At 34.9% G+C, this 25,853-nt stretch overlaps 1 protein-coding gene across 1 annotated transcript in view; it reads left to right on the top strand.

Moving 5' to 3' along the window:
- PIK3C2G (phosphatidylinositol-4-phosphate 3-kinase catalytic subunit type 2 gamma) overlaps positions 1-25,853 on the top strand; it is a 382,139-nt gene that overhangs the window by 314,796 nt on the left and 41,490 nt on the right. Inside the window, exon 30 of the mRNA XM_027593856.1 lies at positions 19,617-19,692. Within this exon, the coding sequence (XP_027449657.1) occupies positions 19,617-19,692 (76 nt within the window). The remainder of the gene's footprint in view (positions 1-19,616; positions 19,693-25,853) is intronic.

The raw sequence follows: 25,853 nt of genomic DNA, 5'->3' as shown, positions 1-25,853 counted from the left end.
CCCTTCAGCAACCCTCAGTTTGTTTCCTAAGATTAAGAGTCTCTTATGGTTTTTCTCCTTCAGAGGCTTCATCTTCTCATTTTTTCCTCTTCCCCTATGATCTTTTGCCTTGTTTCTTAAATTCCGCATATGAGTGAGATCATAGTGTTTTAAAAAGAGTTGGCTTATGGAAGTATTTCAAATAGAACGAAACAATATAGGAAAGGTCACAAGTGAAAGAAGAAGAAGAAGGGGGGAGGGAGGAGGGATGTCATTAGATTCTATTGCTCCTGCGATAAATTACGACAAATTTGGCAGTTTAAAACAACACAGGTCTATTTACTTTCAGTTCTGAAAGTCAGAATTCTGCGAAAGGGCCTTAAGATACCAAACTCAAGGTGTTGGTAGACTGGATCTTTTGGGAGATAGAGGAGGAAAAAACTCATTTCCTTGCCTTTTCAACGTCTAGAGATTTCCTGCATCCCTTGGCTTGTGCCCTTTACAGCAACTGCACACTCTGACCTCTGCTTCTGTCATCACATCTCTCTCTCGGACTCTTAGTCTGACTCTCCTTGTGTTTACACTGGGTCCACCTGAATAATCCAGGATAATCTCACCATTTCAAAATTCTTAATTTAGTTTTATCTACAAAGCCCCTTTTGCTACGTAAGGTAATACACATTCACAGGTCCTGGGGATTAGAATGTGAACATCTTTGGAGGGCCATTATTCTATCACAGAGATACATGAAGAAGTACAAGAACACAATTCAGTTGGATCTCAACATTCTTGTGAGGTATCTGTGAAAGGAACATGAAAACCAGTAAGGAGATCAGGGCCAGTTTGTCAAGAGCTAGAGCTAAGCCTTAGAGGGTAGTGAGAACCTAAAAACAATAAAAAGAATAACAAATATGAGAAGAATATTCTCCCAGATATATTGACCTTGTTCTAGGCAACCTCTTATCCCAGATCCTGGCTCTCCTTACTGGCCTGGAACTACATTCTTTTCTATTTTTAGCTTTTTAAATTGTATAACATGTATCCAGAAAAGTCTACAAAAGGTTTGGTAGAAGTGACACTGCATGGCTTTCAAGTTAGGGTAGAAAAGGCCATGCAGCTTCTGCCAATTCCTCTCCATGTATTCCCTATGGAAACCTTCAGCTTCCGTATAAGAAATCGAGTTCCCCTGAGTCTGCCAGGTGGAGAAACAGTGTAGAGAAATGCCCAGGGAACACTGCTCTGCCGGTGTCCAGCTGAGGTTCCAGCCAGCAGCTAGCATCAACGTCACAGTATTTTGAGTGGATGACTTTAGCTCCAATCACCAAATGACTGTTAGAGACCTCAAGCCAGAACACCATAGGTGAGCTCAGCCAAACCCCAGAATTGAGAGACAATGACAAAATGATTGTTTGTTTAAACCAGCAATGCAGGGACAGACCACATCTAAGGTATGTAGATTTTCATTTTTATATAGCATTCTGTTACATGAATATATTGCAATTTGTAGATCCCTCTCTACATAGACATTTGGAATGTTTCCAAGTTGGGGTCATTACAAATAATGGTGTTATGAACATTCTTTTACTTGTGTCTCTTCATGCGCTCGCGTTGGTCATTCACCTAGGAACAGAATTTCTGGATTTTAGGATATGCTTATCTTCAACATTAGAGGCTCCTGCTTGCAGTGAATAAGTGTTCCCATTTCCCACAACCTTATCTATACCTGGTATTGCCAGTCTTTCTAATTTTAGCCATTCTGGTGAGTGTGCATCTCATTGCATTTTAGTCTGTATTTTCTTAACTACTAATGAGATGGAACACCTTTTCATATGTTTGGTCATTTGGATATCCTCTGGTGAAGTGCCAGTTAATGTCTCTTGCCTTTTCTATTAAATTATATGACATTCTTTTACTGATTTATAGTATTTTTCATACATTGTGGATAGAAGTCCTTTGTTAATTAAATACGTTGTAATGATTTTCCTTCACTCTGTGTTTTGTTCCCTTGTTCTTTTTATTATGTCTTCTGATAAACAGAAACTTTTCATTTTAATATAGTAAAATGTATTGATATTTTCTTATATGATTAGAACATGCCTTACCTCAATGTCATAAAGAGAGTTTCCTATATTATCTTCTAGAAGCTTTGTTGTTTTGCCTTTCACATTAAAACCTACAATCTGTCTAGAGTAGACTTTAGTGCATGGTGTGAAATAAAAGTCATCTTATTTTTTTTTCCATGTAGATTTTGAATTGTTCCAATACTATTTAAAAGACTTTCCTTTTCTTGTTATTTGTTGTGCCACCTTTGTGATAATTTAAATATCCATCTACATATGTGTCTACTTCAGGCTCTATGTTCTATGCCACTGTGATCTCTTTGTCTACCCTTGTGCCAAAAGTCTTAATTACTGTGGCTTTATAATAAGTCTTGAAATCTAGCAGAGTAAGTTCTCCTATTTTATCCTTATTCTTAAACAGTATTTTGGCTCTTCTTGAACTTCTGCATTTCCATGTAAATTTTTCTTTTTCTTTTTTTTTAAGATTTTATTTCTTAGAGAGAATGAGCCGGGGCAGCGGGAAGGAGTGGGGGGTAAGGAGAGAAGCAGACTCCTTGCTGAGCAGGGAGTCTGATGTGAGGCTCCATTCCAGGACCCAGAGATCATGACCTGAGCCAAAGGCAGATGCTTAACTGACTGAGCCTCCCAGGCACCCCAAAATTTTAAATTTTTCTTGTCAATTCCATGCAAAAGCCAACTGGATTTTAGTTGAAAATGCATCTTAATATCTTACAGTCCATTATCATGTACCTATTTAAATTTTTAAAAAAATTTTTTCTCAATAATAGCTTATTGTTATATGCATAGAGATCTTATTTTACTTGATGCCTTATTGTACCTTTTTAAAATTCCGTTTTGTTCTTTTTTACCAGTATATAGATACAACTAATTTTGTATATTGACAATTTTCTCAACAACCTTATTAAATTCACTTCTAATTCTAATAATTTATTTGTATTTTTTTAATATTCTACTTAACATCATATTGTCTGCAAATAACAGGAGTTTTTTCTTTCCAATATTTATATTTTATATTTCTTTTTCTGGCTATTTTGTACTCTGTAGGGCTTCCAAGTGTTGATGGTAGATATGCTTGTGTTAATTCTGGATTCGGGGAAGAACTGCCTAAAGTTCCTCATTAAGTATACAGGTTTTGTAGGTACCCTTTAATATTTTAAGAAAGTTTCCTTATGTTGTAAAAAAAAATTGACAATAAAGAAAATTGAATTTATCAATTTTTTTTCTGAATCTATTGGGCTGATCAGTGATCACCCAATAATAAATGGTTTTTCTCCTTTATTCTGTGAGTGTGGTGAATTGCACTGATAAATTTTCTGATTTTAAACAAATTTACATTACTAAAATAAACTCTACATGGTCGCAATATCCTTTTTATGTGTTGCTGGATTTGATTTAACATTTTCTTTAGCATTTGTTTTCAGCTTTGTTTATGACAAAGATATTCTATCTTATAATGTCTTACCAGGTTAGAATGGAGAATATTCTAGCCTCATATTAGTTGCAAAGACTTCTTGCTTTTCTTCTTTTCTCTGGATGAGTTTGCATAAAATGGGTTTTATTTCTTTAATTTGGAAAGCCATGTAGTTCCGGAGATTCAATTTATTTAAGAGTTACAGGACAATTCACATTTTCTATTTCTTCCTGGGTCTAAGTTATAGTTCTCTAGGAATTTGTGCTTATTTATTGGCATAAAATTATTCAGAACATCTTCTCCCAATCTTTTTAACACCTATAGGATCTGAAAAGATGTCTACTCTTCTATTCCTTACATATATCATTTTCTAGTCAGTATTGCCAGAGGATTATGAATTTTACCAATCTTTGCAAATGAAATGTGGGATTTATTGACTCTATTATATTATTTTTCTATTTCATTTATGTGTGATCTTTATTATTTCTTTTCTTCTGCTTCCTTTGGTTATAATTTGCTGTTCTATTTATTACATTCTCAGATAGTTACTTGTTTATTTTCAACCTGTCCTCACACATTTAAAATTATAAATCCCCCTCCTAATCAAGATTTAATTGCACCCCACAAGTTTTTACATACAATATTGTATCTCCTTTATCATTCTCCTAAAATACTTATGTTTACTATGATTTTTCCTGTGACCACGGATTAAGTCTATTTAACCCAGTTGAATTTTATATGTTATACTAATAATATATATCCCATAAACTTAATAAGTTCTATGTTGTTTTATACAATCAATATCTATTTAATATTACCCACATATCTCATTTCCATTGTTATAACTCTGACTTTATATCTGATGCTGCTTTCCCTCTACCTGAAGAATACCATTTATTATTTCTTTTAATATGAATTTGCTGCTAGAAAAAATTTCTAAATTTGTATCTGTCTGAAAAGTTTTTATTTGTCTTCATTCTCAGAGGATATTTTAGTTGACTATACCAATGATTTTATTTTAAAATCTTTAAAGCTATTAGTTCATTGTCTTTTAGCTTCCACTGATTCTGTTTAAAACCCACCTATTGTATTTGTTTCCTCTTTGAAACTGTTTTTTCTTTATTCTTTATCTGCTTTTAATATTTCTCTTTTTACTGTTGGTTTTCACAGTTTTATTTTAATTGCTCAGATATGTTTGTTTCCACTTATTATGCTTGTTAGCACTTCCTGAATTTGTTCCTTGATGTCTTTCATCAGTTTGGGAAAGTTCTGTCATTATTGCTTCAAATATTGTTAATATTTTTTCCTCTCTCTTTTTTTTTCTGAAGCTGTAATCACATATAAGTTAACCTTTCTCACCATATCCTCCATGTGTCATGCCTCTACACCTGTATTTTTTATCCTTTTGTTCTCCATAACTTATTCTCAATAGTTTCTTCTGACTTGTCTTCTGAGTTATTTATTCTCTACTTATCTATGTTTAGTATACTGTTAAATCCATCCTTTGAGCTCTTAATTTCAGTTATTATATTTTCAGTCTTAGAATTTCCTTTTTTTTTAGTTTCTTGTTCTTTGCTGAAAATCTGTCCTTTATAATAAGCATAGTTTTTTTTAAGATTTATTTATTTATTTGTGAGAGAGAGAACGAGTGAGCAGGGGGAGGGACAGAGGGAGAGAGAGAGGGAAAATCTCAAGCAGACTCTGCTGAGTTAGGAGCCCAATGCAGGGCTTGATCCCAGGACCCTGAGGTCATGACCTGAGCTGAAATCAAAAGTGGGACATTCAACGAACTGAGTCATCCAGGAGACCCTAAGCATAGGTATTTTTAAATCTTTCTAAAAACTTCAATACTGGGGCCCACTGCATATATATTTCCATTGTCTAGTGTTTCTACTAGTCTTTAATCATTCAGTCTTGTTCCTTTGTAAGCCTAGTTATTTTCCTTTTTATTGTGGCCAGATATTGTATTGCAACATCTTTTGTAGAAATAATTGGAGGCCTATGTTGCTGTTATCTTAGTTTAGAGAACTGTAGTATCTGAGGACATTAACAATCTAGGATAGATGAAATTCAGTTGCAGGGATTCAGATTTTTCAAAACCAAACTGTAACTTTTATGAAGGCCTATTTCTGGCTCATCTTTTTCCTTAGCTGTGAATTTGAATCTAAATCCAAAATAAGGCAGATTCAACAAGAGCCTCCTTGGCAACTCTGGACTCTGTTTCCTTTCCTATTATCTCTGCAAAGTGATCAAAAGTACTGCTCAACCTCTCAGCCCTTCCACGGCTCAAACCTATGTCAATAAACACCCACAACAAAAATATAATGCCAAAACCCGATTCACATTTCCAAATCCTTGCCCCAGATCCTAGCCTGGTAATTCTTCACTATCTTGTTAGCTCTCTGATGCTTTCAAGCAAAGTTCAAAAAAACAAATTGTAGTAATCCAGTTATCCTGAGCAGGAGGTTTGCCCTAAATGACTTAATCTACTATCATCAAAAATAGGAGTCTAGAACTGCAATCCTTACCCATACTACCCTCAGTTTTCAGAGATATCTGCCACTCTGTCTCCTCACCCCCATTCTATGCTCAGCTATACATTTTTCTCTCATGGGTAACCATTTCAGAAGGTCTAGTTCTATTGACACTTCCCATCTGAAAAAATATTGAAGGATTTCTTGGTGAGGTGTTTGGTATGCTCACCAGTGATTCTGAGAATAGCCTGGAAAATTGAAGAGAAATACCAGACCCCAGTTTTGCTCCCCTCTCTCATATGGGTCAAAAAAAGCATTCTTAAGAATCCCCCACCCCATACACACACACATATGTATAGAAGCTATACATACATACAGATGTTACAGATCCTTATGAATGTTCAAGGGAGCACTACCTCTCTTTAATATCAGGTGTTCATAACACTATCTGCATGAAAGGTTTCTATGAGACAAATGCTAAGTTTCAGAGGCAAGTACCAAACTAACAGAATCTTCCAGAGTTCTTGGACAGACATAGGGCCCTTTAAGGATTTATCTAGAACACTATCCCTAAGGGTACAGGGTGCACGCCTATTAGGGTTTTTTGTCTTTTAATGCAAAAAATGGAAATCATTTTTGCAATATTCTTAAGTAATCCACATATCTGAAATGATTTTGGTGTCACCTATGGGAGCCCATTTCTAAAAGTAATCATACTAGCCAACAAGCTACCATTTTTTTTAAAGATTTTATTTATTTATTTGATAGAGATAGAGACACAGCTAGAGAGGGAACACAAGCAAGGGGAGTGGGAGAGGGAGAAGCAGGCTTCCCGCTGAGCAGGGAGCCCGATGTGGGGCTCGATCCCAGGACCCTGGGATCATGACCTGAGCCGAAGGCAGACGCTTAATGACTGAGCCACCCTGGCGCCCCCAAGTTATCATTTTTATTTAAAAAAATCTAATCTCTGACATTCAATATGCTAATTAATAAAATGCCCATTGTTGTTGGAGTTGTGAGTGAATGACAGAAGCACTTATACTGACTGCCCTAGTATGGCTTTCCCAATTAAAATATTGAGAACCCCTTCTTTTCTCCTCCCCCATCCAGGTGCCCCTCTTAGTGCAGCCTTGATTCAGACATAAACAGGCCATTTCTGAACTCTGCAGTCTTAATTAAATGCCAGCAGCACTTGGGTTATACCATGTGTATGATACATAATATCATGCTCTATATGTAGACATATTTTAAGCTTCAGTAAATTGCAGGCATTGTAAAAGGAGGACTAGACTAAGTCCCACAACTGGGACTTAATAAAGGGTCAAAGAATCCTGTTTTACTCAGCTGTTACTTCAAAAACCTTTCTTCTCCACTTGGAGTTTGGGAAAGTCATTAGATGAGACAAGGCATGGTTTGAACTTTTAAAAATTACTTGCTATGTAGCAGAGTAAATCAGTGTATATCAAGGAAACCCTACTGAAATTTAAAAATACAATATATTAATGAATGTATTAAGAATTCTATCTCAGGGCGTCTGGGTGGCTCACATGGTTAAGCGTCTGCCTTCGGCTCAGATCATGATCCCGGGGTCCTGGGATTGGGTCCCGCATTGGGCTCCCTGCTCCTTGGGAGACTGCTTCTCCCTCTGCCTCTCTCTTTCTCTCTCTCTGTCTCTCATGAATAAATAAAAATTAAAAATCTTTAAAAATAAATAAATAAATAAAAATTCTATCTCGGGGCACCTGGGTGGCTCAGTCGTTGGGTGTCTGCCTTCAGCTCAGGTCATGATCCCAGGGTCCTGGGATCGAGCCCCACGTCGGGCTCCCTTCTCTGTGGGAAGCCTGCTTCTCCCTCTCCCACTCCCCCTGCTTGTGTTCCCTCTCTTGCTGTGTCTCTCTCTGTCAAATAAATAAAATCTTTAAAAAAAAAATTCTATCTCAACTATAGGTTCACTGATTTAGGATGTGAGCTTACTGCTGTACCTCCCAACTGAGTAATACTGTAGTTTGATGATGAATAGACCCACTTAAAAGAAGAAAATCCCACAATTCAGACCACAAGCGTCCTATGTCTATTAGAAAAAAAACCCAAAATTTTGTCAATGACTACGTTAGATTCCATATAGGCAGGAGCAAGAGGTGAGACTTTTGAATCCTTATTACCAGTTTCTAAGACTAGTGTTTTTCAAAGCACAGTTTCTGGACTGTGCTAGGAACCTCACTTGGGAGCTTGTATGAATGCAAATCTTTGGCCCCATCCTAGACAAACTAAATCAGAAATTTTGGCCATTGGTTATTATCTTAAGTTTATTTTTTATTTTTAGTAGTCTCTATACCCAGCATGAAGCTCAAATTCATGACCTTGAGATCAATCGCATGCTCTACTGACTGAGCCAGCCAGGGGTCCAAAATCAAACATTTTGGAAATGAGGCCCAGCAGTCTGTGTTTTAACAGGCCCTCTGGGGTGTTTTGATGCACACTATTGTTTGAGAAAAATTACTCATACTATAGACATCTTTCCCTTTTGTCCAGTTTGGATACGGTCAGATATTTGGCCTTCAATATAGTAGATACTCAGGTATCCTACTATATTATTGACTTTTAGCAAATATGGACTCAAGAAGATTGTGCTGCAGTATTATTTCCAGGCTAGTAGACTCTCAGTTGGAGATGCTATTTTGTATCAAAAGACAAGTGGCTGAGCACTTAGGTAGGTATATGTAACTCAATTCCAAGTGAGTTAGAGAAGACATCCGGGAGAGCAGGACATTCAAGTTGTTTTTAAAGGGCAAATAGGAGTTAGTAAATAGAAACTGGAAGAAAGTTGTGTTAGATAAAGGGAACTCTAAAGATACAGCATCCATTATGGTTAAATACTTTTCTTTTGTTTTGAAGCTTAAAGAATTCAGTGACTATATTCATTCAATTTTTACCCATTTATAGCACAGTTACAAACTCATCAATATTCAATAAATATTTTAAATGAATAATAACAGAATCGTTAGCATATATTAACCATGGGATTTATATTGCTTTTTAAAACCTAAAAGATGGAAATTCTGCATCTGAAAAGCACTTAGCAGCAGTCTCTTATTTATTCTTATATCCTACAAGTTTGGGTTTTTTAAAGAAATTAGTTCATGCTTCAAAAACATGTCATTTATTTATGTTTTACACAGAAATGACTAAACTAATAAGTAATAAATGTTTTAAAATTTGTAGAAAAAAATAGATGGGGGGGCTCCCAGGCAAGGTAGCCCTTCCCTTCCTCTCCCCCACCCACACTTAGTTTTTCCTCTCAATCAAACATGTAATAAAGAGAATGTTTGGAGGGACGCCTGAATGGCTCAGTTGGTTAAGCGTCTGCCTTCGGCTCAGGTAATGATCCCAGGGTCCTGGAATCAAGTCCCACATCGGGGTCCTTGCTCAGTGGGAAGCCTGCTTCTCCCTCTGCCTGCCACTCCCCCTGCTTGTGCTCACTCTCTCCCTCTCTGATAAATAAATAAAATCTTTAAAAAAAGAGACAGAATGTTTGGAATCTGAAAAAATAAAAATAATAAATAAATAAAATAAAATTTGTAGAACAATTGAAAATTTGGATGATGTTAAAAAATAAAAATTAATGTAATTTTGATATTTTTCCTTGCCCCAGCATAATCCCATATGAACCCCATGACAGAGACCTCTGGCTGACTAGAGAATAATATTGAGAGTCCTACTAGCTGCTAACTTAGAGACAAATTGTGCTCGTTACTTAGTACCAAGCCCAGGAATACTGCCTGGCTGTGCTTCTAAAAGATGAGCATTAATAGTGCACTGAATCATGATTGTACCCTTCAGAAAGGCCGCTCAGAGCACATTTTTAATATGTCTGTTATGAATAAAGAGAAAAAAACAAAGTATGTATTCATCATGGGAATACAACTATGTAATGAGGAAACTGAAAACAAAGATGTAAAATAATTGTTAAAAACAGTATTAGGCAATAGTAAAGCAATACTATAATAAATGGTTATATGTAGATCTATTGCATATGCATAAATTTAAACTATTGTCCATGCATACTCAATATAAATTATATCCCATCTTTTAAATATATTTGGTTTTATGTCTTAATCAGTGAGTAATGGGAAATGTGATATAACAGAGGCTTCTGCCCTATAGGATCAAGGCAACTTAATTTATTTCATTAGATTTCAAGTGCTTTTTGTATATTTAAGAATATAGAATGTTGACATCTTTTTAAGGAAACTTTATGCCCAACATGGGACTTGAACTCAAGGGTCATGTGCTCTACCGCCTGAGCCAGCCAGGTGCCCCTTTTTAGAATGTTAATATCTTAATGTTCTTTACTTACTCTGACATTCTCTGAAGGCCATGTCCGTTAACTTACGCTACAAAGGACCTCATGGATATGGCAGCTGTCTATAAGGGAAAATGCGGAGGGGAGGGGGTAGGATTGTCATCCTTGTATGCTGAAGGTTGCCTCACTAATTATATAAAAGCTGTTTTAAAGGCTATGCCTTTTCAAGATAATTGACAAAATATCTAGTAACCATGGAAAGTTCCAGGCTTTAGCTTATTTAGGCAGAAACAAATAAGTGCAAAGCGGAGAGACCTTCTGATTTCTGGCCCTAGTGTGAATAAGGCAAATATTGAGATCTGTTTTCATGCAGCAGGCTTTCACTAGGGAACTCTTAAATGTATCCGCTCACAGGATAAGTTCATATAGAAGTGGTAGCAGAGGCCTGTTATGAGAGGGGAAAGCAAAGGAGTCAGATGTAACAAGTAGGGAAGACTTGCAAAAGTGCAGCTTAACACAGCAAGGCTTAGTGAATATTGTTGCCCATCACAATCGTTGCTGCATTCACAAAGATGAACAAAACCACCGAACATGGAGCTCACAGGATTCTTCACATTCACCTTTGCTAATGTGCTAATGAAAGTACTACTGTAGATACCCCAGGGAGAGTGTTCTTATTTTGTTTTGTGTTGTTTTTAATATCTATTGGTTAGTATTTAGGCAAAGGAAAGCTGAAGAAATTTCAGGCACCACACTGTTTTTTTCTTGGAGGAATTAAGGTCTAAGAGTTGAGTGAGGGGAAAAAAAAAAACTAGAAAGAAAAAGAAGACCTATTTATATCATCAAACATGAGACACTATTGTAAAATCACAGATCCTAGAAATGCTCCGAGTGAGAATGTGTCAGCCAACTTCTAACACTGGACTTCCAAACAAGGGTAATTCCATTTGTCTCATACCAAAGGAAGCCAACATTATAGGTGCGCCTTCTCCCAAAGGAACATCCCCTCCAATAATTTAACTGAATTTTGCACAATGAGTATTTAGAATACATTAAAACACCTTCCTGGAATGTAAATCCTATATCTATTTATTAGTTGTCATTTCTGTACTACAAAATAAATAAAGTAGTGCTATATTAACAAAAAATCAAACAAAAATGAAATGTGGGCACTAGTATTATAGGGGCCACTTTGGAAAACTATTGTATCAATCATTCAACAAATATTTATTGATTGCCTACAGTGTATACTGTCTGGCCAGGAACGAGGGGCAAAAGAGTACCTAGTGATCAATTTTTTTCAAATAATTTGAGGAGGTTTTAAAAAGTATGCTCTGAGGCCCCATCCTTGGAAATGCTGATTCGCTAGATAAAGGCTGATACTTAGGTATCTGTGTTTTTTAAGAACACAAGTGATTTAGATGCACAGCCAGATTTGAGAAATTCTATTCTAGAAAGTCGAAAGCTGAATCAGATGTGGGCACTCCCCTAAGGAGCTTACAGCCTATCAGTAGTCTATGTTGATAAGAGCCAATGACCCCATAAAGACTTTTATAACTTGGTTCATTGGTTTTACCCCTTTATTCCTAAGGAATTTGTGGGACTTGATACGATACTCATTATATGGATTACATGGTAATGGAAAAATAATAATTTGACAGGGATATCATCAGATGCTGATTAGCATTAATAAGCAGTGTGACCTGCCTAATCACCCAAGTTCTTTGTGCATAATGCATAATGTGGTCAGTTTTCAATTATCTTCGCATGGATTAATCATGGGGAAAGCTTTATGTGTCTCCATATGTTGGTAGACACTTCCCTGATTCAGTTTTTTTATATACTGGAAATGAAAACTTATTTTAATATTAACTAAATAAGTTTCCCCCGGTGGCTCAGTTGGTTAAGCATCTGCCTTCAGCTTGGGTCATGATCCCAGGGTCCTGGGATCGAAACTTGCATCAGGCTCCCTGCTCAGCAGGGAACCTGTTTCTTCCTCTCCCTCTGCCACTCCCCCTGCTTCTGCTCTCTGTCGAATAAATAGATAAAATCTTTTTTAAAAATTGACTAAATAAAACATTATTGACCTAAAAATGACATAAATGATTTCAAAGTAAAGAGATTTTTTTGAGATTTTTAAAAATTTTATATTATTGATACAGTTTTTCCCTGTAAACATAGTTATGTACATAGTTATCTACATAAACACCAAAATCTATAAAGTCATGGATGTAACATGAGTATTTTAATTATTTAAAGTAATGTGAATGACTTAGGGGAAATTTTTATACATACATAAGTTTCCTTTCCTCTTCTAATAAAATAAGAGGTTTAAAGTAAATTTATATTTGTGATGAATATTCCTGGAATAGGATAATCCCCATCTCTGGCCCTAGAAAAATCCTTATAAAAATGTTTTTCTTCTTGAGGCGCCTAGGTGGTGTAGCTGGTTAAGCGTCCAACTCTTGGTTTTGGTCGTGATCTCAGGGTTGTGAGATTGAGCCCCACAGGGGGCTCGCTCAGCGCAGAGTTTGTTTAAGATTCTCCCTCCCTCTGCCCCTGAGCAAGCCCCAAAACAAAATACTTTTCTTCTTTCATAGCTGCTTATCATATGGCAGTGTAGGAAAAGCAAATAATCTTATTATGCCTATACACTAAAACTCATATTCTTTTTTAGTTACATTAGCACATTTATTACTAAAGTACATTGAGTACATTTATTTGTAACTGTTTAAAATGTTTTATATCACTGTATATAACTATGTGAACATTTTTAAATTTGTATTGGGCATGTATAACTATAACATTACTATGTATAACACTAGATTAAGAGCTTTAAATTGGTTGTAGAGAACAAATTGGAGAGATTCAACTAATCATATAAACTTTATTCTCAAAGCATTTTTAATATTGTGATAAATACAGACATGAACATAAAGAAATGTATGGCAGTGAATGGAAAAAGGGGAAGAGAGGAAGTAGAAGATACAGCTGGAATATAAAATGGGACAAGCTTATCTTGTTAAAATCAGCTGTCGTATTCCCTTCTAGGATCATTCCTGATTCTAAGCAGGCTTGCTTTTTGTCAAGGAAATGAGATAAAAAGTCTGTTTTAAAGTCCAGTGGTGGTGTCTGAGTTAAGTTAGATGGGGCAGACGTCTTTGGGGCTTTAGGCTAAAGACACAAGAGCAACAGAGATAGAGGGATGCTTGTAAATCTCTGAGACCATGTCTCTCTGTTTGCCTATCTGTCTGCCTCTCTCTCTCACACACACAATCTGTGGATAAAAGAAAATAGACATAAACGAAGACTATAATTACATACTACCTCAGTATCTCTTCTAATGAGGTTGGAAACATCAGTTTAGACATCCTAGTCCTGTATCTACCTGGTTTTTGTTTTTTAGTTTTACTTTCTTCTCTCACGCTAATAAAAACTTCTTTTTTCCTTTCAATGTAATTTCATTCCACAAGCAAATGACAGTTGTGATAACAGGAATTGTTTTTGCTTTAAATTTTGCTGTTTTGGTGGAATTGTGCTATGAACTAAGTAAGATCTTTATAAAGAACAATATAAACATAAAGTTATAGCAAATGATTGCAGTACCTAAACACACATGTATCCACATTTTACTTCTGCTGAGATATATAAACAGCTGTTATTTTTTAAAATTTTAAAGCCATATTAATTGTAATTTCTAACTCTTTGCAGTATTGCTGTTCATTTCTAAAAACCTCTTAAAATAAGGAATAGTATCATTTATGGTTTAAGCAATGTTATTTTTTTAAGCAGAAATCAAATGTCAACATAAATCCAAATGGGTAAATCCTATCTTAATAGTGAACATATGTTTCTTGTCCCCTGCTTGCTAAACCCAGATGTTAATTACTACATTTGTCACTACATTGCTCTTTTTTTATTTGGAGCTGGATGAGATTACATTGCAGGCAGGATAAATGTCACATGTGTACCATCAGTAGAACCAAGATTATTTTTCAGAGTCTAGTGAAGTACTGATGACATTTTAGAATCAGAATTATAAAAGATTCTTTAGAAGTTCACCATTCTTCATAGTGTCATTCTTCTATGTAACTCCAATACGAATATAGTGGGTTGAACTACATTAAAGACTGGACATTCTGACAAGCTGCTTTATGAAAAATGCAATAAAATACAATTACTGTTCGACTTTGATTTAAAACTCTTATGAGAATTCATTTTTAAATTCACATTTTTACAGCCCTTCACAGTGTTTGAGAGAGATAGATTTAGCTTATTGTTTTAACTCACTGAAACTAAATCTTGCAGCCAATTCTAGATGTTGGCTGGCCTCTTAATAAATGGGAATTCTTAATGTGTTATTTTAAAGTAAGAAAAAATTGATCTCAGTGTTATATTACATTACTTCTGATCTTTGAAAATACTTTAAGTCTCTGTAGTCTTTGAGAGTAAGAATATGTCATATGATATAAGAAAAACACTTAAGTTTTCAGCAACTTTGAATTTATCAACTTTCTCAAAAATCAATCATTTTAAATTGCAAATGGCTTTATAATATAATTGGCAAAAACATATTAATAAGATTTCTGAATTCAACAAAAAATAAGCTGATACAGACTTTAATTTTAAAATTGTTCAATTGGCTTTCAAATTTGCTCTTTATTGACTGCATTTGTAAATTTAAAGTACATTATTAGACATTTTTTAAACCATTATTAGTTAGATAAACATCTACTCTAGCAGTATATATAATAACCTCGTAAAGCATTTAACATAGCCTAATGCATTTACTGGAACAACTGATATATCAAAGACCAGTAAGTTTAGAGTCCCTGAACAAATCCCAAACTTTTATGAACTTATTCACCAAATATATAATGTTCCACATAGGAGGGATGTTTCAAATATTTACAAGCTTTAGGGCACAGGCACTGACCAGTCAGGATAAATGCCAATCACTAACCCACCGTTATGGCCATATGAGCTAATATTGGTTGAGTATTTGCTGTGATGGGGAAAACTGTAGGAGGACAGTGGAGAGCGGGGGCAAACAGGAATTTAGATCAAAATATACTAAGTTTGAGTTCCATATGAAATTTCTAATTAAAAATGTCAAGTGGAAAAATGAATGTCTTGAGTTGAGGGAAAAAGAGAGGCTGGAAATAAAAATATTGGAGTTGTCAACAAATAATTGGTTTTCAAAGCCATGAGATTGGATGAGATTACTTAAGGTGAAATATAAATATAAAAGAGAAGAGATCTGAGGGCTAGACCATGCAGCACACCAATTTTAAAATTTGAGAGGATGGGAGAGAATCAACAAGAGAAGCTGAGAAAAAGCAACCTGTTGGACACCAGAAGCATCTTATGCTTAGAATCCAAGAGAAAAACCTATTTTAAAGAAGGAAAAATCAGCCATTTCAAATACTACTGATAGGTCAAAATTTGGGAATTGGCCACTGGATTTTACAAAATGGATATCATTAGGGAATCTAACAAGAACAGTTTGTTGGGAGTGTTAGGAACAAAACCGTGATTGAAATAGGCTCAAAAGAGAATATGAAGAGAGGAATTTGGCATAGAAAGTAGAAAATTATCCTTGAAGGGGCTTTGCCCTAAGGATGAACAGGAATAAGATAGTATGCAGGGAAATGTAGGTCAGGAATTTTGTTTATTGAAATAAGTCATAGCATATATGTATGCTGCTAAGAAGATCCATTGAGGAAGCAAATATTGATGTTGAGAGAAATGAGAACTTAGCGAGAGACCAAAGTGTTGACCTTGAGTAGAGAGCAGAGCATGGGATCTAGTGCCCAAATCAGTCTCAGATTAAAGCACAAACAGGCCACCCATGGAATAGAGGAAAGGACAGAAGTAAGGCAAGATGACAGATGTGTTGGTGGAAGCTTATAGAAATTCTTTTCTGTTTCTATTTTTTCTGCCAACAAGAAGACAGCCTTGAGAAGACTGAAAGAGGGGGAAAGTGTGTTGGCATGTTGAGGAGCAGGGATAAGTATTAAATAGACCTATAGATGAATAGAAGAATAAATGGACTACTGACAGGTATAGCTTTCTAGAAAATCTTAAACACCAACTTGAGGATTGTGGGCATGAGGTGATAGTAAGACCAGTGAGTGTGGTTGAGTGCTTTTCTCCAGGAACATTCAGCAGGCCTGCTACAGTTGCAGAGTTGGCAGAGAATGACCCAAGTTGGGTTTTTGACAAATATTTAATAAAATAAAAGGAGAGGGGAACAAACAAGTTGAAAGAAATATGGAATAGTGTTATTAATATCAACTATTGGATCCAAATTGTCCAAGAAGGAACATGAGAATATGAAAGGAGTTAAGGCCAGTGAAAAGGTCTTAGAGTCAAAAGATTGTTTGAGTCGTATAACTAGAGGGAATGAGCTGGAAAGGAGGAAGATGGTGACGGTAGACTGGGCAGCTAGAAATCAAGATAATGGAAGAGATTTCTTCACGGATCAAGACATGATAAAGGGCACAGGAGTGAGTGGCTGAGTGAGATGCAGAACAAGATTAATGGATGAGAGAAGTTCAAAAACAAAGAATGTACCACAAGGAAGGATAATTTGTGTGAATATTAAAATAAGCGTGAATTATGACGAGTACTATTGAAGACAACAACAATGTTCCAAGGCGGAAAATGTTCAAGAAGTGAAGGTCAGTGACCTAGAGATCAGCAGACTAGTGCAACAGCAAGTGGGGAGGGCAGTATAGTCAGCAGACATGATCTTCAAAGCAGGATAATTTTATAAAAGAAGATTGGAGGTTAGAAAAACAAAGGAGAAGAAAGGAGGATACTTACCTCCCAACCAGGACTGGGGTTCAAGAAGGATGGGAAAGAACACAAATGCCATTTTAGAGATTTAATGGGAAAGCAGAATGGAGTGCTCAGAAAATACAATATATTGAGCATATGAGGAATTTTGCTGGTGATATTCTCCAAAACTGGCTGCTGTTTTTTTCTTTCCTCCACAATGCTGCACTGTCATCTTTCCAAAAACATCTAATTGTGATGCTTTTCTGCTTAAAATTCATCAATAGGTCACAGTAGTTTCAAGCTTATGTAGGGCTAGCATGCTCTAGGACTCCTACAGAGCTCTCTCTACCTACATGTTCTACCTGTCCCCCATATGCATTCTTCACATCTATAGGCCTTTGGCAATGGTAACACAGGTGGGCCTGGCTTACTGACTACACTCTACCACTCTTTATTTGGGGACTTTTTTTTTTTGGTACTAATTTCAATCAATGACTCACTTATGCTATCTGGTATTCAGTTTTCTCACTTCTAGAATAAAGTAATTAAATTCAGATTTTTTTTTTCTAACCTGGGAAACTATTACCCTTTGAAGAATTATGCAGGAAAGCAAAATTCCTCATAATGTGAGAATCTCCTAGGTGTATTGCAAGACATTTAGAATAAGTGGTTTGCCCATTAATTGCCAGTTGCATCCCCTGAGACAACCAAAAATGTGCCCACACATTTTCTAGGCACCTCATATTGTAAGGAAATGAGATAAAATGCAGTCCAGTTAAGTTTGAATTTGAGATAAATAAATATTTTTTGAGAATAAGTATGTTGCAAATATTGCATGTACATCCTCTGTTTTTATTTGGTATATCTGCCAGCCCTACATATGGGCAATACTGCTAAGTAGGATTATACTTACAGTCCATGTAAAAATGGCACCTGTAGAGTTGCTCAGTATACAACTTATACAACTAAATGTAGCCACATTGCTTAGGACTCAATACAAATCCAACTGAGAACATTGATCTAAGTTATCAGTAAGAGCAATTATACTTACTGACATTTCTATAACTCAAACTACCCAGTGGTGCCATGTGCTAAAAAGCAGTGGGAAGCATGCACATGAGTAAAGTCAAGTTGGAGGAAATTTTAAAATCAATTATTTTGAGATCCAGCAACATTACTTTTCTCACCCTCTTCATCGCTCTTGTTGATTTCTGCCTCCACTGACACTGAATCATGTCTCTCCTCAAGAATGAAAACAATCTTGTTACAATAAGGAATTAGTATTTAGTATGTCACCCACACCCGGAATTACAAACGAGGATTTCAAGGATATGACAGTGTAAACACAAGGGAATAATTAGCTAGTGGTGACATTTCAGACACTAATTGGGAAGATATTCTGCCTACTATTGAAGTTTAATAACCATTGGGTGGTGAGGCCAAAATGTCGCCAGAGAAGAATAATTGACTCGTTGTCAAAAGGCCAAAGAAGGTCAAATTTTCTTCAACAAATTCTGCACAGTCTGAAGTTTGACTTCAAGCTTTCAAAATAAGTAAACTTGGTTTGGTCAGCATCCTGAATATGGATACATTTCTTGAGGATAGATTCTTACTAAGCAAGCTCACAAGAGATCAATACATAGAGATCAAAATTAGTAATTAACAAATTTATGATGTGTAAAACTGCTACATAGATGTTGTCTCCATCTCTTTCTGTGATCTCTCTCACTCTCTCTCAAATAAATAAATAAAAATCTTTAAAAAAATAAAGCCAAGAAAACCCCATTGGATTTGGGGGAAAAAAGACATTTGAAAAGAAAAAGTTGTTGAAAATGATGGTAAGAACATTTTTGGAGGACAATTAGTGGCAGAAACCTGAGTGTTGTAGATCATAAAGTGAGTTGAAATTGAAGAAGTGGAACCAGTATGAATGTTCGCAACTCTTTCCGTAAGTTTTGTCAAGGAGGGGGAAAATAACACAGGATCTGAAAGGGACATTAGTGACAAGGTATTATTCATGTGTGAGTATATTTTATGTGGGTTGACTCCTCTGTTTGCTAGTTATTAATGGAGAGACTTCTTTACACTGGTGAGAAAGAAAGGAAGAAGGTAAAGGTACTAAAGTATAGATTGAGATATTCCACGAGGTTCCTGAGGAGGAAGGAATAGAATCTAGGTCATAGATGAAGGGACCACCATTGGGTGCTATGTTAGTTAGCTTGGGCTTCCATAACAAAATACCCCACACTGGGCGATTTAAACAACAGAAATACAGTGTCTCCCATTTTTGGAATCTGAAAGTCTGAAATCAAGGTGTCCACAAGGTTGTTTCCTTCTGATAGCTGCGACAGAAAAATTTATTCCAGGCCTCTCTCCTTGAATTATAAAAGACCATCTTCTGCTTGTGTCTCTTCACATTATCTTTCCTATATGAATGTCTGTATCTAAATTTCCCCTTTTTATAAAGATACCAGTCATATTGGATTAGGGGTCCATCCACCCCATCACAGGGGTCCCACCTGTGAATAGGAGTAATAAGTAAATATAAGATATGAAGAAATATTATAATTTGTCTCATTTTTCAGAGTGGTTGTGTGGTTAGCTTTTTCCTCTCTGAGCCAGTTCAACAAACAATTGAAGAATCATCGCTCATGGACCTAGGCAAGTAATTTCATCAGTATTATTATGTACAATTTTTGAGTTTCAACATAATTGTGCAAAAAATATCACAACTATATTTTTTTCAACTTTCAAATTAAAATCTTTTTAAAGAATAAACTTTAAGGGTCTTTTCTATTTCCAAAGCTTTTTAACCTCTTAGAAAATGTTTAAGTTAAATTAAACTGATGTATGTTTGTCCAATTATAATAACTACATGATGTCACACTATTAACTCATTTCTATTAATTGTGCATTGAGGTGGAATTGCATTTCAGAGACAGAGTTCCTGTTTTCCCCCTGCAGGTAGGTCTTCCAGTTTACTCAACAGCTTAGGAAGCAACAAAAATAAATATTAGGCAATAACAATGATTATGAATTATCTCGCAGTTTCACTCTTATCTTTTAAAGCTCAGTAATTACTCTACCTCCCTCATGAAGTCTTTTTATTACCTGGATCCCAAAACTAGCCCAGCACAATTATCCACCCTATTCTCTGCCAAATGTGTGTTAATTCTAATTAACTTTTCTAACATTTCTCCTAGATTGGCAGGAACTCTCTTTGAATGTCCCATCAAATTTAAGCATTCATAATAAAATTCCATTGCCAATAGCTATCCAATACTGAGACCGGTTTTTATCTCACACAAGATTTGCAAGCCTGTAATTTGCTAGACCTCACCCCACTTTCCTTTGCAATTCGCAGTCTTTATTTTATCCATATCTCCTTCTGATTCTCTGCCTTTAAGATTAGGCCCATCTGCTTATCACTTCTGCTTGTATCTGACACTGTAGTCACCTACCCTTAGGTACACAATTCTATACAACCAGACCAAGTTGAATAGTGTAATTGCTTAAGTTGTATATTTATGTGTGTGTGTGCCTGCTTCTTCTGTTAAACTGAAGTAACTTTAAACTGAGAACTCACTTCCCCACTATGCATTGCTCTGTACTCACAGCTCCAAATTAATATATGAGGATTGTACCTCTCTCATACCCCTATATTTTACTCATTTGGCATCACTCTCTAAGACACTTTGCTTATATAGCTAAACCATAAACATAAGTAAATAAGGTCATTTCTTACAATTGATAGCCTGTATCTAAAGAAGAATGATATCCACAAAAAAATATTTCCTTTTTATTGTCATAGTACACAAATATCTAACAGATACCTTCTTTTTAAAAATACTGTTAGCTGGGGATTTTTTTACCATAATATTTATAAACTTGAATTAACCAGATTAAAAAAAACATAATGTTGCTGATTTCTAAAGTTGTCAGACATTTTAAAAAGTAAAGGTTGACCTCTATTCTGTCATCAATGTCCTTAAAGAAAATTGATTCTCTATGTATCAAAAAATTAAACTGTGGATCATTGTCAATTTTTTAGTTTTGCTGATAGTATTATTTCTCTGTAAGGTGTTTGAAATTTGTAAGAACACAAAAAGTTAAGATTATTATTGTAAAAAATAAAATGAATTTTTTTCTCATTCACTTATTTCTTACTACATCATTCGATATTCAAGACTTGTTTTGGCAGAATGATGATGGACAAAAGACTTGATTCTCAATATTTGGTTGCATATGAAATATAGCCTATTGTTTTAAAACAACAAAACACATCTTCTAAGCAGAATATGCAAATAATTACAACAAACAAGGATTAGCAGAAAGTTGTCCTCCTTGTATTCTTTAAATTATTTTCTTTTCCATACTTCCAAATTCTTCATACTTTTGTCATGTTCATAAACAAAAAAGAACAACATTTATTTTAAGCACTGTTCTTGTTAATTAGTTGAAATTTTCTGCTTATGTTGCTAAATGATTAGAGGACAAAATTATTTAGGTGTATTAAAATGTTGGTTGACAGTGGATGACCTTAAGCAAAAATCTCAAGACTTTACCATATTTACTACTTCTACTAACAAGTTTGAGTAGATTCTGGATAACTATGTATCTAAGCACATGACTTGTAAGGATCATATTAGTAATAATTTATAATCCTGGATCTGAGAGATATTAATATTCCTTTGCCTTTACTCACCAACTAAACATGCCTTGGTAGAACAATATAAGAATTTGTCTTTTTAAAGTGCCAATCCAATCATCACTCTTCTGTACTTCGCACTTTTCCTTGGCTTCTCACTGCCCTTAGGTAGGGCCAATGTCATGGGTTTATGACCGGTACAGTCACACTAGGCATAGTGCTTAGAAAAGTCCTGCATTTGGTTTAATACTCAGCTGTCACTGTCTTGAAATTCTTAATAATTTTTGTAAAAGGAACCCCACATTTTCATTTTGCATTTTCATATCACTGAGCCTCAGAAATTATGTAGCTACCCCTGCCCTTAGGATAAAGACCAAAATCTTCATGACGGCATCCCAGCAGAATCTGACATCTCCCAATTTCCCTTTCCAGCCTTAATATCAGGCCCTTCTCTATCTTGATTCTTGTGTTTTTCCAGTTCTTCAACTAAGACAAGCCCCTCAGTGTCTAACAGATGCACCTTTCTCTGCCTGGACCACTTGACCCTATTCTACCTTCTCCATTTTGTTTCGTTTTGTTTTGTTTTGTCTGCATCCTTCAGATCTCATCTTATTTGTCTTTGCTATATACTCTTAAAATGCTTTTTCTTCAAAATTATTGCAATGATGTTTATGGCTTGTGTGTTTCTTTGTAGACTAGAAATCCATGAAGACATAATCCATGTCCGTAATCATGCTACTGCCCTCACAATTACCACTTCCTGTGGTGGTGCCCTGGCACAAGGAATTCACTGCCTCTCCGCCACTAGAAATTTCTTGAAGTATCACCTGGAAAAAAATCTTCTACATGTTATCACATTAAATATTATGGACTCAACCACACTCAACCAAAGCACTACCCAGAAAGTTGCTGGATTTTATCTTGTATATTCTTTAACTCTCTACTGACATGATCTTCTATACTCCCTCCAAATTAATATAGGTCCCATGTTAAATCGTACCTCCACAAAAATATAAAATTATCTATCCTCCACCAGTACACAACACTGACACGCAGAAGATAGATTTTTGTCAAGGTATAGAGACAATAACATAGGTAATGGAGTAGAAAATGACAAAAGACAACAGTTGTCAGGGTTAAGAGGCTGAATTAATGAGCATGTTTAGATGTCATTGATAATTACAAATGGTTACAAACAGGAGCTTTTAATCATTACCTCACATCACTACCTCCAACTGGAGATGCTAATTTAAAAGGGAACATGAAGCCACAGTCTCCATGACAGGGTCTCTCTGGTTATGTTAGAGCTACTTGTTCAAGCAGAGCCCGATCAATTCTCTATAGGTTGAAGTGTGGTACCAGGTTTTCAATGTAAATTTTAATGATATGGAAGGACAGAAGGGGAGGGCTAGGACTACTTAGAAATAAATACTTATATTAAGTTGTTTCTGAAAGTTGAAAGCTTTAAAATTATGCATTTTACTATATTATATCATACAATGTCATGTTTCCAATTAGAAAATTATTTTAGACTTTTACTTGTGGCTGATGTGGGCAAGAAAAGATGAAAAGAAGATGAGACAAGAGTTTCTCTAATTACTTCATTTCTAATAGCTGGGTATCAAAGATATCACTAAAATCTAACAAATCAGGCAATAAAAAAATCTTAACTTATGCAATATTAGTGTTAGAGAAACACTAAGATCACAACATTGAATATAATTGGGTGTAGATGAAAGAAGAGTGCAAAAGATTATGCACACTAATTTTATCTCTGTTTCTATTAGGAAACAAAATTGTCAAAAAAATAAAAGTCTAAGAATACTAAATAAAAGTAACTGCTAGAACAAAAGTAAAAGCTTTTCTAAGTATCACAAGTACATAAAAATAAAAACAAATTCCTTAGCCAAAGACTTTCTCTAAAAATCATAAAAACAAAAATGTATTTCTTTAATAACATAAAACAGTAAGAAGAAAGAGAAAATGAATCTTTTATATCAATAAGTATAAACGGACTTAATTCATCCATAAAGAAAAAAATTGCCAATTGGAACAAAAGTATAAATCACAACTCTATACTTTATGTAAAAACACACCTAAGACAAAATGAGATTTAAAAATTGAAAATTAAACTCCAAGCATAGGTATATTAGGCAAGAAGCATTGAATTAAATAAGAATGCAATATTTAAACTATAATAAGTACAATTCTCAATAAAGATATGAGCAGTTATATATAAATAATGGTTATATATATATATCAGTTATATGACAGCAACATATATAAAGCAGAAGTTATGGAACATTCAAGGAAAAATATACAACAGACTGGTAATAGGATATTCTAATTCACCTTTTTTGATTTATGAAAGACTGAGTGAAAAAAAATAACTAGATACATAGAAAACTAAATAGTAAAATTAAAAAAAGGCAAAATTTATTAATTTATATCAAACATTTTATCATGAAAATAGATTATATATTAGGCCACAAAGAAAATTTCAATTAATCCTAAAAAGTAGAAATAGTACAGACACATTTTCTAATCATGAGAAAGTAAAGTGAGAAATTAGTTTTAAAAATTCAGAAAGCTAGAAGATACTTGTTTGGAGATTTAAAAACATAACTCTCTTGAACAACTCTTGGGCCAAAAGGACTTAAAAAACAAAATTGCAAAATTTCTAAAGAATAGCTGTACATCTCAAGAAACCATAGGAGAGAGATAAAGCAATGCTCAATAATTGGAATAGTTGGAATAAGACCTTAAAACAAACCAAAAGAATAAAAAAAGAAAAAAAGAAATGGATGAAGATGCAAGTAGAGATTAATGAGTTAGAACACAGAAAACAGTATAAATAAATCTGGAAGGTGAAAGTAAACAATAAAGAAGCCAGTAGATAATCAAAAGAATGGGGACAAATACAAATATATAAAATACAGAAGGAGAATCAAGAAGTAACCGTAGAAAAAGATGAAACTGAAGGATAATAAGAGACAACTTTGTTCAAGTCTACAAAGCTAAATTTGTAAATCTGTCTGAAATAGTGTTCCAGGGAAACTCAATTTACTCGCCCTAGAAAAGATCAAGTTTGATAGAAAAGAGAATGCTTCAAAAAGCAATGTTTAGAACAGTACCAAGTTCAGATGATTTCCAGAGGGATTCTACAAAACCCTTAAAAAGTAGATACTCCTGCTGTTATTTAAACAATTCCAGAGCAGAAAAAAGTAAGGAAATTTTCCGTATTATTTTTATGAAGCTCTTAAGGTATTTATGCCTGTAGCTTCAAGGATACAAGAACAGCAAAAAAAGAATCACAACCTAATCTCACTTCTGAGTATCATTGGAAAATTCTAAGTAAAATATTTGCCAAAATAGTCCATCAGCACACAAAAGAAATATAATTCACCAGGACCAGAAATGCAAGAATCTTTCAATATTGGTAATATACAGTATACATGTTATCATCTTAAAAGATTTAAAGAGTTTAAGAAACAAGGCAGAGGATCATAGGGAAAGAGAGGAAAAAATGAAATAAGACAAAACCAGAGGGAGACAAACCATAAGAGACTGTTAATCTTAGGAAACAAACTGAGGGTTGCTGAAGGGGAAATAGGTGAGGGGATGGGGTAAGCGGATGATGGACATTGGGGAGGATATGTGTTGTAATGAGCACTGGGTATTATATAAGACTGATGAATCACAGACCTGTACCCCTGAAACAAATAATACATTATATGTTAATTAATTTAATTTAAATTTTAAAATAAATAAATAAATAAATAAATAAATAAAAAGATTTAAGGACAAAATCATATGGTTGTCTCTATAGACTCTGAAAAGGCATTTGATAAATTTCAATAAAATTTCTTGACAAAGCACTCAAATAAAAATAAATAGTTAAAGCTTTAACATGAGAAAATGTATCTATCTTGGCTATCCAAAGCCCACATCAGGTGTGACAGGGAAACAGTGGAAAAGCATTTCCACTGAAGTATAAAATAAGACACTATGCCCATAATCATCACAATAACCAACAGATGGCTCATGCTTTCACCTCCTTCACATCTTTGCTCAAAATTTACCTTTAGAGGTACAGATCTGTGATTCAACAGTCTTGCACAATTCACAGCACTCACCATAGCACATACCCTCCGCAATGTCTATCACCCAGCCA

This window comes from Zalophus californianus, chromosome 9 (assembly GCF_009762305.2).
Source record: "Zalophus californianus isolate mZalCal1 chromosome 9, mZalCal1.pri.v2, whole genome shotgun sequence".
Taxonomy (NCBI): Eukaryota; Metazoa; Chordata; class Mammalia; order Carnivora; family Otariidae; genus Zalophus; species Zalophus californianus.
Note: the sequence above shows the minus strand (reverse complement) of the source record. Positions and strands in the feature narration are given on the sequence as shown.